The sequence below is a fragment of the Aulonocara sp. 'chitande type north' Nkhata Bay genome, linkage group LG7 (assembly GCF_057382095.1).
Source record: "Aulonocara sp. 'chitande type north' Nkhata Bay isolate Kocher_YH1m ecotype deep benthic linkage group LG7, A_spYH_male_GT1.1, whole genome shotgun sequence".
In the NCBI taxonomy this organism is placed as follows: Eukaryota; Metazoa; Chordata; class Actinopteri; order Cichliformes; family Cichlidae; genus Aulonocara; species Aulonocara sp. 'chitande type north' Nkhata Bay.
This window is the reverse complement of record NC_141350.1, coordinates 4954271-4969261: the sequence shown is the minus strand read 5'-3', so window position 1 is coordinate 4969261 and position 14991 is coordinate 4954271. Positions and strand designations below refer to the sequence as shown.

The 14991-nt window shown below is 41.0% G+C and overlaps 3 protein-coding genes across 4 annotated transcripts; 1 reads left to right on the top strand and 2 right to left on the bottom strand.

The window, feature by feature from the left end:
- Positions 1-662: 662 nt before the first annotated feature.
- Positions 663-7623, bottom strand: fnbp4 (formin binding protein 4). Of its 2 annotated transcripts, none has more exons than XM_086298111.1 (17): positions 7407-7623; positions 6887-6958; positions 6638-6768; positions 6186-6360; positions 5630-5777; positions 5441-5537; positions 4985-5329; positions 4713-4905; positions 4480-4619; positions 4294-4398; positions 3821-3954; positions 2659-2819; positions 2161-2462; positions 1940-2057; positions 1604-1797; positions 1247-1404; positions 663-1102 (listed from the first exon to the last, which is right to left on the bottom strand). In XM_086298111.1, exons 1-17 carry the CDS (start codon positions 7528-7530, stop codon positions 1018-1020), a joined length of 2682 nt encoding a protein of 893 aa, XP_086154237.1. In that variant the 5' UTR covers positions 7531-7623; the 3' UTR covers positions 663-1017. The 2 variants fall into 2 exon arrangements, with proteins under 2 accessions (XP_086154237.1, XP_086154236.1); XM_086298110.1 differs by having other exon boundaries at positions 5435-5537; positions 7407-7622.
- Positions 7624-7639: 16 nt separating this feature from the next.
- On the top strand, positions 7640-11652 carry LOC147324364 (seipin-like). Its single transcript, XM_086298112.1, has one exon. It carries the CDS (start codon positions 7878-7880, stop codon positions 9141-9143), a length of 1266 nt encoding a protein of 421 aa, XP_086154238.1. The 5' UTR covers positions 7640-7877; the 3' UTR covers positions 9144-11652.
- lrrc10 (leucine rich repeat containing 10) lies at positions 10383-13906 on the bottom strand. Its single transcript, XM_086298113.1, has 2 exons — positions 13687-13906; positions 10383-13497 (listed from the first exon to the last, which is right to left on the bottom strand). Exon 2 carries the CDS (start codon positions 13420-13422, stop codon positions 12553-12555), a length of 870 nt encoding a protein of 289 aa, XP_086154239.1. The 5' UTR covers positions 13423-13497; positions 13687-13906; the 3' UTR covers positions 10383-12552.
- Between the last annotated feature and the right edge of the window lie 1085 nt (positions 13907-14991).

Below are 14991 nucleotides of genomic sequence, written 5' to 3'. Positions count from 1 at the left end.
CAGTTTGAGAGGGAGTTTTTATGTTTTTGCTCTCTCTGCACTAAAAATTACAGACCTAATCTGTAGGTGGCCACGAACAAGCTGAAAGGGTAGTGATTTTGATCAGACTCAGAGGGTTAATCAGTCTGTGGGTATCATCAGCTCTGATCCTGTTCCCCCAGCAGACCACAGTACAAACTGCACTCACCACTGGTGAGTGACAGAATGTCTCCATCTGCACATACTGAAGGATTTACAGCTTACTTAGGAAAGAGCCTGCTCATCTCCCAATAATTCCCGTTTTGCTCTTCCAGTTCAGCCTGTTATCCTTAAGGACACCCAAGTTCTTGTACTTCTAGACTTGGATTCAGATGCAGAGCTCTGTACGTCTCCTCCTGCCCATAACTAACACACAGAACAATGAATGTAGTATCGACTTTGTCATAAAACCCTAAAAAAAAAAAAAAAAGAAAAAAAAAAAAAAGACTGATCCAAATGCACTCTTGTGCCGTTTGTATAGTTGTATGCCCTAGTCATTGTAGTATTGTGATTGAGATGGTGGGAGGGAAAACAAAACAGAACAAAAATGCAAAAGAAAAAAAAAAAAAAGATCACTTTAGAAACATTTTAATAATTTTTTACAAAATATACAAGTTCAACGAAGTCCCCCCCCCCCTCCCCTCCCCTCCACAAACATGGCTTATCCCATTATACATTTTATATACAACATTGTAAAAATGCTCAAAATAAAATCCTCCAAAACAAATGGGTGATCATCTACAAGGGGCTATACAAAAAAGCCATGAAACACTTGATATACCGATTTACTCGAGACATTTGGCACATTTACAGTGGTGGCTACAAAAACCAGGAGGACATTCATGGCCTGCCATGTAAGGGCTTCTAAATGTCTTCATCACGGACAAGTAAAAGTTCAAGTTTAGAGAAAACCCTAAGCTGGGGAAGGATAACCTAATGACAGTGGTTGGAGTGGTTTTTAAAAACATTGCCTGGACAGTGTATGACCCAGACCTGATGTTACGTGTTCATCTTCCTTTTCTTCAGGCGTTCCCGCCAGTCCTCGGGCAGTGCCTCAAAGTTGGCATTCTTTGAAGCTTTTCCTCTGTAAAAATTGAAAAAAAGTTACATTTATAATCACTGAAATAAGAGTAAAACTGGGCGAGAACGCAGTAAAAACAAGTAAAGCTCATTTTAAAAAATAAAAAAATGAAAACCTAAAGTAAAAGGAAAGGGCATAACCACATACGTGCTGAGCTGCTGTTGCTTCCACTCTTCAATACTTTTCTTGTTGAGCAGATCTCTATCTTCATCACTGGAACTGCTCTTTTCTTCCTCATCCAACTCCTTCTGTATACTCTGCCACTTCTTCACCAGAGAAGGCATTTTGGTCTTACTTTTCTTGGGCTAGAGAGAGAGAAGTGTGTCAAATGGAAAACGTGAACTGCATGTTTTCCTGAATGTCATTTTAAGTATTGCATCAAAGGGACGGCTTCATGGAAAGGAATTTTTTTTTGAGAACAATTAGTCTAACAAAAGACAAACCATGATGAACACTCCGGAATGAAAGACTTCTTGGTCAGCTGATTTTAACTCCAATACTAACCTTATCCTTTTTGGTTTTCTTGCTCTTGTCTGTGGGCAGAGTTTTTGCCCCAGTAGGTTCAAAGGGTGGCTGAGATGGTGGCAGTGGTGGTTGTGGAGGCAGAACTGGGACAGGTGGAGCTGGAGGTTCACAAGGTACCAAAGGGGCAGTGACGGCCGGCATACCCCAGTAGGCAGTTGCTGACATTAGAGGGGCTGCAGACAAGGAGAAACTTTATTGCTACTTTGTAAACATATTAAATTAACCAATTGTGTACATGTACTGTTCCTTATTCAGGGTAGCTTTGCCTTTTGTTTTCATTATGATGGACGTGTAATGAAACTTTTTTTTTTTTACCTGCACTGGCAGCTGGCTGGGTGTACAGAATGGGACTGCTGCCAATTGTAATGGTTTTATTCATCTGACCAGCTTTACGTTTTTGACCCTTTCCCAGGGGACCCGATGACTCGACAGCCTGTGTAAATGACAACAAATACAATATAAAGCTAAAGCTGATGGCTGTTCTTCTGAAAAAAATGAAAACACTAATGTAATTATAATCATAACTACTTCCACACCTTCGTGCTAGCAGAGCCTGGCGGCAAAGGAGGCTTCCCACTGCCATCTTCCTCAGTTCCAGGGGCTGGAGGCTCTTCATCATTGTCATCATCCATCTCCATCTCCACCTCCATGATCTCTCCATCACTGTCAGGAGGGGGAGGTGGGGGAGGTGGTGAGCCTGGGGGGAGTGGTGGAGGTGGGGGGTAGTTGGATGGTGGAGGAGGGCTGTCAGGAAGTGGAGGTTGGGATGGGGACCAGAAGGATGATGGATTGGGCTGAGGAGGTAGCGGTGGCGGGGCAGTAGGAGGACATGTAGATCCTTTGTTTAAAAATAAAACAATAAAAAAAAAAAAAAAAAAAAAAAAAAAAAAAAAAAAAAAAAAGGGAGATTAACATTATTATGCAATTACAGCAAAGAAATATGTATTGAACAGACTTTATTGCAGTTATTTTCCTTTCCACTCCCCAGTAATTTTCTCCTAGTCTAAGATCAGCAGCAGTAATAACAGATTTACCTGTGACACCTGATGCACTTGTTTTGGTATCCACCTGGCTTGAAGTCTGTGTCTGAGTACCCTCGCCATCTTTCAGGTCCTCCTCCTTGTCATCCTCTGTTGGAAAATCCCACTGGGAGGCACCGGTCCGGTCCTTCACATAGAAATACCGCCTGTGCTCTCTAGAGAGTGGGACAACAGAGATAGAAGGCACAAGTCTCAACCACTGGTCTACATACTTGCTGTGTAGCTTGATACCCTGGGACAGAAGGGCAAGGGAGTGGACAGTATGGCCACAATTAAGGACTAGGAATGTTGGTATGGACAGTGCTTTTAACTGTCCTGAACAAAGGCCGAATTAAGAGTGTGGTTATGGTTGTGGATAGGGAACCCACCTTGCTCTCAGGAATAAATAAACAAACAAATCATCTCTAGGTCCTGAAAGCAGCATTCAGCAGCTCACACCATGGTTGTCACATTTCTTTTGTTTTAGACAACCATTCCCTCCCAGACACAGGAAGACGCCGGGGAGGAAGTACCATTATTATTATCAGCAGCAGCAGCAGCAACAACAACCATAGGGCATAAAATAAGAAGCACAAATTCAACTCATTTTATGTCAGAAAGAAGTAAATGGAAAAACAGGAAAACATATGAAATAGAGTTGGTCTGACCTGCTGGATTCCCGTCATTGCTCCATCTTCACCTTTTATTTGATGCGTGACACTCGTCGCTTCCAGGGCATCACTCTTTCAGCATTGCATTCAGGGGGTTGTAGTCCTGTAAAGTGCAAAGCTGTCCCACGCAACCAAACCTTCCTACCATACACCCCCTCCCAGTTTTTCCACTGACTGGACCCATAATCAGTTTACAAATGCCCTTTTACAACAAAAGGCTTAAGAGTCTGTTAAGGGACTAAGAGTCCTCTCTGTGGCAGGTGTATTTAACACGAAGCAGGCAGGCCCAGAGTGGATGCTCCCTTATCAGTGTACGCAAAGGACTGCATCACAAAAACCTGAAGAGTCTGTTTCTGGTAAGTATTTTGATCCACTCGGACTGGTTAAGCTTCTCCCCAAGTCATGTTACAAAGTCTGCAACCTCAGCACTGAGGGATGTGTAGTCACACGGTAAGATTTTTGGGGGGCTGGGGAGTTTAGAGATGTGAAAGGTAAGGAGCGCGTACCTGTCCCAGTGGCAGGACCAGCCTTTAGGGGTGGCGTTAAGTTCGTAATATTTTATGTGTTCGGCAGCTTCCTGCAGCCGGCGGCGAAGATAGACTCCATTCAGAGCGCCCTCCCTCCAATCAGCAACCCGTGTCTGGGGGAAAAATGAAATAAAGAACAAAAGAAGAAAGACAAGAGGGACAGAGACAAAAATTAGACAAAAGCCCATAAAATATAACTAAAGGGCTCAAGAGACCGATACAGACAGAAGAGCTGCAGGATAGATGAGTAATATGGAAGAGTAATTACAGTAAGTTTCCAGAATGACACCTTATGATGAATTATTATGAAGATTTTAAATATTAAATACTACCGCGTGCCTGTGCAAAATCATGTGAAACAAAATTAAATGTTAAATATTTTAAAAGTCGCATTAGAAAAGCAGCAAATGGAAGTTAGGATGACATTGCTTAGAAAATGAATATCCACGCACCTCAGTTTGTAGCAGAAGCAGCTGAAAGTTTGAGATCCCTTTCTTATTTATCCCAAGAAACTCCATCTTGCTGATTAAGGTGTTTGCCAGTTCACCGATCTGAAACTACATTTTTTTACCATTAAAATACTTCTCAAAAGAGAGTGCACAATTACTGTTTGTTAGTAATAGTAGTAGTGTTGTTACCTTGAGCTCAGGAGTTTCCTCTTTGAGCTCAGATGTCTCCCCCTCCTCCTTCACGGAAGGTTTTGAACCCATTTTGTCCTCAGAATTTTCCACTTCATTGTCTTCTCCTTCCTCAACACTTTCTAAGACTTTAGGAAGTGCTACAAGAAACAAGAGAGGCATAAAATTATGTAGATAGAATTTTTTTTATGTTATTCCACCCACTTCTCTCATGTGTTAATGTTTAAACTAACCGGTCTCTGTGTTATCCGGTATATCTGAGCTTCTACTGTTAGAGTCGGGGCTGGCAGCACTGAGGAAAGAAGTCTTCCACCGGTTCTTCTTCAGCAGAACACCACGAGGACCGGAGGCTTCTTGGCTATTCTCAGAACAAGGACTGGAGCCCCCAGCACTGACATCACCCTCCTCCAGTGCTCGTAGCTCAGCCTAAGAGTCAGGTGTTTGATTATTCTGTGTGCCAAAAGAAAGTTTCAAAGATATTCCTTTTGCTGCATTAAATACACACCTTTTTCCTTTCCAGAGCCAGTTCTAACTCCATGGTGTCCTCTTCTGCCTCTTCATCACCTTCAGAGTTGTCTCCAGATTGCTTCTTGGTGCATCCATCTTTCTGGACAATGGGAGCTGAGTCTGAGTCCCTCAGAGGGGTAGAAGGAGATCCTGTAAGACGAACGCCATCTCCGTCAGAATCCAAGCTATTCTCACTCTCATCCAGGCCTTTAAGCAGTCTCTTCCTCCATTTCTCTTCTGCTTCCTTCACTTCAGAGGGGATCAGAGGAGCGAGGAGTGCTGCAGCAACTCCCTGGCGCTCTTCCTCTTCACTTGTGAGGCCTACAACGCTTTCAATTACCTCCTTTAAAGAAAAACACAGTGCAAGTCATATTTAGTATCAAAGTGAGAGTATTTAAACAAAACAGAAACTAGCTGAATAGTTGAATTGGGGACAGATGGAACATGCCTTTACTTTTGTCTCTTTTGCTGATGTTGTTGTGGCAGCAGATACAGCATTTTCTTCTGTGCAATAACCTGCATGAGCTGTGCCATTTCCATTGACACTCGAGCTATAAATAAAAGCAGAATACCCACAATTATCAGGTGTCAGAAATAAACATAATTTTCAAACACTTTGTTTAATACTCTTAATGTCTCCTACCTGTTGGTATAATGTCCCAGGCTTTGCACCTGATCAGCTAGATAGTGTGGCAGCTCCCAGGACACTTCATTGGTCAGTGTGTTCCAGTAATAATAGCAACCAGAGTTCTCGTCCCACACCTCCTGCCAGTCTCCCATCTCTACACCCACTGAAATACAAGCAAATACATGGGACTTTAAAAACCACCAAAACATAATCTCAAAAATTAACAAACAAACAAAATAAGACAAAAAAAAAAACCCTCCAGTGTTCTCAGTTAGAGCAAAGAAGATATTAACAAAAAAATAAATAAATCGGCTGCGTTTAATGGTTAGTAGACATCAATATCAAACCGTCCCTTTTGAAAGTAACCACTGCGTGATTGATCTCTTTATATAATCAATGTAGCACATTGTTAAATACTTTATGTAATCAAGACTATAACATTAGAAAAATACAGTTTTCTTTTCATATGAATATAAATACATTAATATACAAATTATTTTTGGTGAAGAAATATAAATCAGTTCACTAAGGACATGCACACTTGATATTTTAATGCAGCAGAGATAATTACCGCCGGCTAGTGAGTACTGTGTATTGTACTCAAAGTCTGTGCCTTGCTGATTCTGTCCTTCACCAGCAGCTGGCTGCTGAGTATTAACCTCAGGTTTGGGTGGAGTAGCACTTGGAACTGACTGATGAGTTGGTGCATCATCTGAACTTGGCTGAGTTGTGATTGCATCAATTTCCTGCAACCAGAAAACACAGACGGCAAGTTTTTAGTTGCGTGAATAAACCACACGGGTCAAAGCACTAGGCTTTACATAGAGTATATGATTTAATAATGAATAAGGAGCTCAGAGAGTATAAAATCTGCATAAGTTATTTGAAAAATCAGGAAAAACAAACAATTTTATAAAGTTATGAAGTAGAAGTTGACTTTAACCTACTTGTCATTAATCTACACCTTTATTAGCTCAACATAAATAATAAGAGACTGGCTTACAGTATCCTCATCATACTTACAGCCATGAAATTGGCCAGTGTGCTGTCGATGTCACCTGACTGATTGTGTTGAGAATTTGCGGCTGACCGATGAGAATCTCCCGCATCCTCTTCATCGCTATCCTCATAGGCTCCGAGCAAAGACAACCCCTCTACAAGGGAAAGCAAAAAAGCTTTGTTCAGCGAAATGAAATAAAGTCTTGAATCTGCTGCTTGAGAATGACTGCAGCAACACACACGAAAAGAGAGAGGGAGAGAAAAACACTTCACCTGTAGCTTTTACTGCTGGAGCCTTGATGTTTGTGCGTCTCACGAATCTATGCCCATCCCCATCCTGTTCATCTGGGGAAAAAAACCAAAGTTTTGTAGTAAAGTATTGTCGCTTTTAACATTACAGGTATTCATAGACTAAATAAAAAGCATCGCGGTCTAAGGGTATCGATCCCACAGATCATTCCCCCATTTCTTTTTGGCTAGCTGATCCTATCCTATCTTCTAACATATTTTGTAAGATAAAGTGATGATGTTCCCCGAACTGTTAGCTTAGCGCACTAGCCTATAGCTTCTGGTAGAAGCTAAAATTAGAAAAATAATTCATAATAACTACAGCTCTCAGCTGCAGTTTCTCAGCGACGGTGTATATTTGCAGCATATGTTAAGTAACTGGACAGCTAAATATAAAAATAACAGTATTATTGTAATTAATGATAATCAGATGAGCCCGTTGTTCGCACCTCAGGTATTTAGCACTAGGCTAGCCTGCCGCTAACATGCTACTGAGATAAAATACCATCAGATCCCGAGGGCGCTTCTTCTCTCTCTCCAACATTCACGCCGCGGTTCCCGGGTGGGGAAAGCTGCAATATAGTTCTCCGACCGACGGCTCCTCCAGGGAGGCGACTTTTCTTCCCCATCTCTGTTTATGTGTTTGTAGGCCTGCTTCCTTCGCTGGCGACGTTAATTACTGCTTTTTTTCTACGTCGCTGCTTCGAGCTGGCACAAAAGCTTTTCACTTCCGGTTCACGGTGTAGTGTTTTGAGCATAGTCTCCGGAAATTCACTGTGTAACCCGGTAGGCTAATTTGCTATCTTAAATTCACAGTCTGAGTGAAACCAACACAGTCCAGACTTTAGAAAAACAGGATATTTGTTTTTGCCGAGTAGTTTATTTCGCCCGTGACGGTAGCTGCAACTATCACGGTTAGCGTGTAGCCGGTTAACCAGACTTGAAATGGAGGGTGAAGATAAGCGATTACACGGTTATGGAGGAGACCCACCCACTGATGCATCAAGGTAGGGACCTTCCGCTGAGGCAGCGGTCCACGGGAATCCAAGGAGCAACGACTGTCCAGAACGGGACCAGAAGAAGGTCGGTGAGTTCCGGTTCGGAAACATTAGGAGGTGCCATGGGACCACTTCTGCACTGGCTGCACGATGTGGCAGCTGTCACGCTCCTCAAAGCCCGACGGACACTGCTTCAGGCAGCCATCCTTTTTTGTGTCCTAGTGCTGCTGCTCTGGGTGTCCATCTTTCTCTATGGGAGCTTTTATTACTCTTATATGCCTACCGTGAGCTTCTCCACCCCAGTGCACTTCTTCTACACTGCTGACTGTGATACCTCGGAGACGAGACTTTGCTCCTTCCCCACAGCCAACATCTCTTTCATGAAGAATGGCAGAGATCAGGTGATGGCCAATGGTCAGCCTTACCGAATATCTTTGGAGTTGGAAATGCCTGAATCGCCAGTGAATGAAGAGCTGGGTATGTTCATGGTAAAGATGTCTTGTTATACCAAGGGTGGAACGACTGTCTCATCAGTTGGAAGATCTACAATGCTGCATTACCGCTCTAAGCTTCTGCAGACTATGAGTACCTTAGTGTTCGCTCCTCTTCTCGTCACTGGCATGGCGGAGCAGAAGCAGCTCATAGAGGTGGAGCTGTTCTCAGACTTCAAGACCAACGCTTATCAACCCACTATTGGTGCAGTCATTGAGATCCACTCAAAACAGGTTCAGATCTACTCATCTCAGCTCCGTATCCACGCTTACTTCACTGGTATTCGATATGTTCTGTATAACTTCCCCCTGACATCTGCAGTGATTGGCGTAGCGACCAACTTTGCCTTCCTCAGTGTCATTGTGCTGTTCAGCTACCTGCAGTTTATATGGGGTGGACTCTGGCCTCCAGATCAAGTGAGAGTCAGGGTTATGATGGGAGACGACACCCGCATCCAGCAGAGGAGAGAAGAGGTCCGAAAGCGCATGGAGAGGGAAAACTCTCAGAAGGAACTTAATTCTTCTAAAGTGACTGGATCTGTGAGTGAGTCATCTGATTTTCAGGAGACTGGCACAGGCACTGAGCTGTCAAAGAATGCCTCTGTAATCCCAGATTCCTTGGGGCCTGATGTTCCAGATAGCAAGGAAGAGGAGTCTCATGAGTCTGATGGGCCAGAGGTGGAAGAGAATTCTCCACCTCAGCTGGGTGAAACAGTACTACGGCAGAGACCTGGACCCTGGATGAGCCTTTGAACCCTGTCACCTCACACAGTTACAGTACCTGTAGGATATGCTTATATATTCCATTATCACTCTTTAGCAGTTTGAATGTGATTTGGCAGATCGTGATAGATTGAAGCATACCTACTGTTCCAATTTGATCAAATTCACATGCATGACTGTAATCAGTACTAGCCACATTGTTTTAGCTGGAACACTTCTCATTTTGACAAGAGGGTTTTTTTTGTAACTTTTAGTGCTGCTTATTTCTTTCTTCTGGTCTTACAATTCTTGTCTTTGTTACATTTGAGTTTATTCTTTCCCACATCAAGAGGTGCTACATTCCAGATCTGGCTTGTCTAACAGTATTCTCTATCGTCACATAATGCCAACAGCTTAACACACCCTTTTAAGTCAGTTCAATCTCCTCATGTGTTACCCTTACTTCTCAGTTCAAACATCATTAAATATGATGCCACTTTTGAAAGTAAATGCTTTGCAATTGAAACAAAACTGCAAAAGACTGATGCATTTTCTCAAAGGGTCATTGAGAGACCAATTAGATTTGGAAATTTTGGTGTAAAAAGACAGCTATGGTAAAAGGTGCAAAGAGCCCAGCCTGAGGGATCTAAAAAAAATTATGTTTTGTTTGTTTGTTTGTTTTAATATTATAAATACATGTTCTTTTTCAGTGTACCACATGACTTACCTAGTGTGGCATATTTAGTTAAAGCTTGACTCTTTTATACAGTTGTGGTTCATTCTATGAGGTCTTTATTATTAAGTGCAGTTTGCGTTCTGCTGTTTGTTAAAAAATATTATTTATTCAGTTTTCATCACAACCAAGCACCAGAACATTTTAGATGGGTCTTTTAAGTAATATAAGTTTATTGATACATGTGAAACTTTCTTTATTTATCATTAATGACTATGGAGAATAAGAGGAATAGTAAAGTTACTGTAGAATTGAAGCTGATGTTAGTATGTGGCTCAGCCTCCATGTGTTTAACCTGCACTTCAGGGGTGCTTTGGATCCAAGTAAGTTTAAGTAAAGGAAGTGGGCAAGTTGTGTTTTCGTTGGACTTTGAACCAAAGATATTTATGTATGTAATATAATGCACTCATAATCTCTCATCTTGTATCCTGAGAAAATACGAGTAGATGTTATGTGTTAAACAAATTAAACACAGTTAACTTCTTTATTGTCACCATAATAAAGCAACTCTAGCTACCAACTGAATTTTTAATTCCTATAGAGAAATCTGATGACTGTCTTGCAGTCTTACAGTAAATTACTTAATAACAAATTTACATTACATTACATATACATTTGAGAAATGTAAAATCATCGACAAGATAAGTTAACTTGTATCTCCAGTAAACATGTCCTGAATACTGGGTTTTTAACATTTTAAACAAAAATATGTTTACTTCTTTTTGTTCCAATCTCTTGTACAGATAATTTACTGGAAATTCTAAGCAACTTCTGATGGCTAGTTCCAGCAGGGTACACAAAGCCCAAACTCGTTTCTTCAAACTGACAGTGAATTACACACTTATCAGATCTCAATCCCATAGCACCTTTGACATGTGGCGCTACAGGAGATTTTTATCATGTGATGCTATCATTTCAGCATAGACCAAAAGCTCAGAGGAATGTTTCCAGCATCTTGTTGAATCTATGCGAATTAACACAGTTTTTTAAGGGAAAAGCAGATTGAACCTGGTGCTAGCACAGTGTACCCAATAAAGTGGTCAGTGAGTGTGTGTGTGCAGAGAGAGCAGCAATGCAAACTCAAATGGTTTGTAATAAGTTGTGATCTGCAGATACTTAAAGGGTTAACATTGATGCTGTTGGCTTGTATTAAGCATGAAATCTATATATAGGTATGTGTCACACTTAAGCATAGATTAAATAACATTACAGCTATTGGTTTGAAAAAAATCCTGCAACTTCACATGACGTCTGATTTTGTTATAAAGGTAAAAACGTACCAAAACTCTGGTGAATGCTTTTGAATGACTAAACATAAAGATGTTTATACATTCACAAACCTTCAAATTTAACTATACTGATTTAAAAAACAAAATAGGTGTTGTGTTTAATATAAGATTAAATAAGTTTATTCCATTGTTACATTAAAACATAATGTTAAGCACATAAAACATAACAAAATCAGATTGATATATATGTAGTTTATAATAGGACCATACAAATGTAAAAGATTACCTGAAATCATAATAAATACTATAACGTAATATAAGTATACATTTAGGTAAAATATTATGCATTCATATATTTAAAAAATCAAATACATATTTATAGAATAATATAAAGATCTATGAAAGGTGGAAGCACAGAAACCAGTCGTAAATAATCACATTTCCAGAAGAAAAAACAATTTCAAGCCCTTTCAATCTTTTTTTTTTTATGCATTTTGTTTAGAAAGTTTCCAAATGCCCAGATCATATATCGTGGAATTACTTTTAAGCTTGTTTACAGAACATTTTCCTGGTACACAGGGGAATTGCAAAATTGCATGTATGATCTGTTTCAAACCAGAACCTTACAGCAACGACATTATGGCCCATTAGCAGTCTTTATTCAAAGCCACAGCTCCAATCTAGTCGATGAATTATGCATTGGTCTGGATACAGAGTGCACTAATTGACTTAAACCATCCATCTCTGGTATTAAAATCCTCAGCAGGTGCAGATACTATCTTGCACTGCTGGAACAAAATGTTTTCTAATGCTTTGCATTGTAAAATCAGAAGTCACAAACTGAATTATACTGACTATAAAAGTAGAAAAGTAGAAACTAATTCTCAGATCACTGGACAGCAACAGCTGCATGGCTGATTTACTAGAATAATGTTAATGCCTGTTTTGACACATTGCCTTGCAAACATACTATGTGAACTTGGCAATACACAAACAATATAATACATGCAACATTCCAGAGGGAAAAGATCAATTAAAAAGTTTACGGTGTTGAAATGAATAATTTCAAGGCATGCAGTCTTTTTATTTTGTTTTTTTAAATGTTGCTTTTATGTCGTGATTCAAATATCCCATTTTACAGACTATGCATTTTGGATTTCATTACTTTATGGCCTTTATAAGGACAGTTCAATCCAAAATAAAGTCATAATCCTAAGATATGTAAATGCAAACATAACTAGTATATCTAAAACTGGCCAACTCTCACCAAACAATCTGATAGACAAGTAGCACAGCAGGCCAGTTGAGGGTGTGTGTGTGTGTAGATTTGATTTCAGAGGTGAGCTTTCCCTTTTAAATGATTGGCTTTACCATATATGGACCAAATACCATCACCCTGACGGTATTTGTCATGCCACTCTGCTTTAAGTGCTCCAGGACGCCACTCGAGCCTGGCCAGTCAATCCCGGCTCCCCACAGCTGAAGGTCACTTTGGTCCTTAACCTTGAATGTTCTGTTGCTCTTCAGGATGGACTTCGACAACCTCAGCTGTAGTCTCACTTGCTGCTTTTGAAGCATCATCTTCCTGCTCGTCATCTGAGCTATCAGCCCATCGCCCAACCCTTCTGACTCCCTCAGCCACTGCTGGGGCATTAACACAGGGGTTGTGGTCATAGATCACAAGTTTTAACCCCTGCATGTGAGAAAGGCTAGGAAAATGACGTATTCTGTTCCGATCTACATCAACAACAGCCAGAGAGTGCATTTCAAGTAACACTGGTGGGAAATCTGGCAGTTGGTTCCCAGCAAGCCAAATACTTCGCAGCTCGTGCAGCCGTCCAAATTCTTTGGGTAAACTCCGTATCTGGTTATATCCGAGGTGCAGGGTCTTTAGATTTGAGAGCTCACAAACAACCTTAGGGAAAACAGTGAAGCAATTAGTCTCCAGCCACAGAGTGCTAAGTTCCCTAAGCTCTCTCAGCTCTACGGGGAGGTGATAAAGCCTGTTATTACCCAAGTAAAGAATACTAAGCTGGGGCAACCTGCATATGGCTAGTGGGAGCTCCTCAAAGCAGTTAAAATCGAGGGCCAGAAGCTGCAGCTTTCTCAGGCTCTGCACTTCAGCCGGTAAGCTGCTGAGGTTGTTGTCACTCAGGTAAAGCTTCACCAACTCATTGAAGAGACAGGCAGCAACAGGCAGCTTTTGCAGCTGTCGGCTACTCAGGTCCAGGGTCCGATCTAGTGGCATCTCCTTCAGGTCCCCAACTAAGAAGCGCTGGCAGCGTTCAGAAGGAATGAAGGCGAGAATACTTCTCATGGCATTGCCCATTTTTCTTACTGTTTCTGCCACAAGACTGTTACTCGACATCCATCTCCTTTATCTTCAAGTGAATTTCATGGTGTTCCATTAACACTCCTCCACTTCCCCTCTGCGTTTATTCATCTTGATAATCAAGAAAAAAGAAACAGTGAAATCATACAACAGCTTAGGAAGGAGGATGACACATCAGTTATATTATGAAGTGCATCCTTTAATGTAATAAAGGGGATGTTGTGTCAAGGTAATATATAATAAAATTAAACAGAAAAACATTGTAAGTGTTAAGATGTTCATACAAAAAATTCAAAATACCTTCTTTCTAATGTCTTGCTGATGATATCCAGTATGACTCCCAGTATCTCCTACAGTAAGCCATTTGTTTATCCAACTTAATGAGCTGAAAACTTATTGTATTCCCTGGGCAGATATTTCCCAGTGCAGTCCTCTCACTATCTCTCTGTGGCTCCAAGCTCTGCCAGACTCTCATGGCTATAGCAACCACTAGCTCTCTCCTCCCCATTTGTGCCTAATGACTTTCCCCTCTTCTTCTCTGAGATGACAGAGGTGGGAGAGAGAGAAACAGGGAGGGGCAGGGTGACATGGATAAGCAGAATAAGTGCTTTGTGATGAAAGAGCAACAAAGGTCATTTGCATTCTGCTGTAATCATCCCAGAGGCAGTCTTGGGTGGAAGCCACTGGGCTCAACAGGTGAAATGTTCTTAGCAATTTGCCAGTGTTTGCAGGGATATCAGATTACTTTGATTAGAGTATACTATGTTTTCAGTTATGGAAAATCTCTGTAGATCTGTGTTTTGCCAATGCCACATTGTATAGTCTTGGAAATGGGTTCATTTAGAATGAACACATAGCAAGTCAAATCCTCCAAATCCAAACAATCTTCATGCAAGCTTATACTCAAAGATGAATATCCTGTAAGTAAGCTGGATATCTTACAAGAGGTGTGAAGTGTCCATGCTATCTGACATATCTTCATTGGGGCTATTTTCCAACTAGATAAAATTAGGAAGGGATTTCATTGTCCTTATCTGAGGGGGCAATAGTTGACCCTCATCTGCTTTCACTCACTGACACACTGTTTTTATCACTTTCCCGCAGCCACTTACTGCCAGAGCACAATAGTGTGACTGTCATAAAAGATCCTGTTCATATTAAAAATCTGGATATCTCACAGGAAGGGAAGCACAGATATAATATATGGTTCCAGGGTGAAGTAACTGGAATGGAAACATCATTAATTTTATACCTGCCTTTTCTACTGTAAAACCCATTTATTTCCCCCCCTTACACTAGGCTTACTTGTTGTTCCCAAAGCTTTCAGCTATGTCCAGTTCTTTTCCTCAGCAGATAAATAATGATGATTGATGGTTTGCCAAACACTTTAAGTGTTTGGCAAACTAACTGATAAAGGATCATTATAACAGCCTTAAGACGCCATCTGCTGAGGAAGTCCATACAATGTGGTTTTAAGTTTCCGGGCCATATTAAATTCATGTGAAGCTGCTGTTTTCCAACCTCACTGAGTAATTCATGCCACTGTGAACAGTGTTAGCTCCTGCAGGTCCACTTTAAAATACCTCTGACTACCAGGCGTTTCTC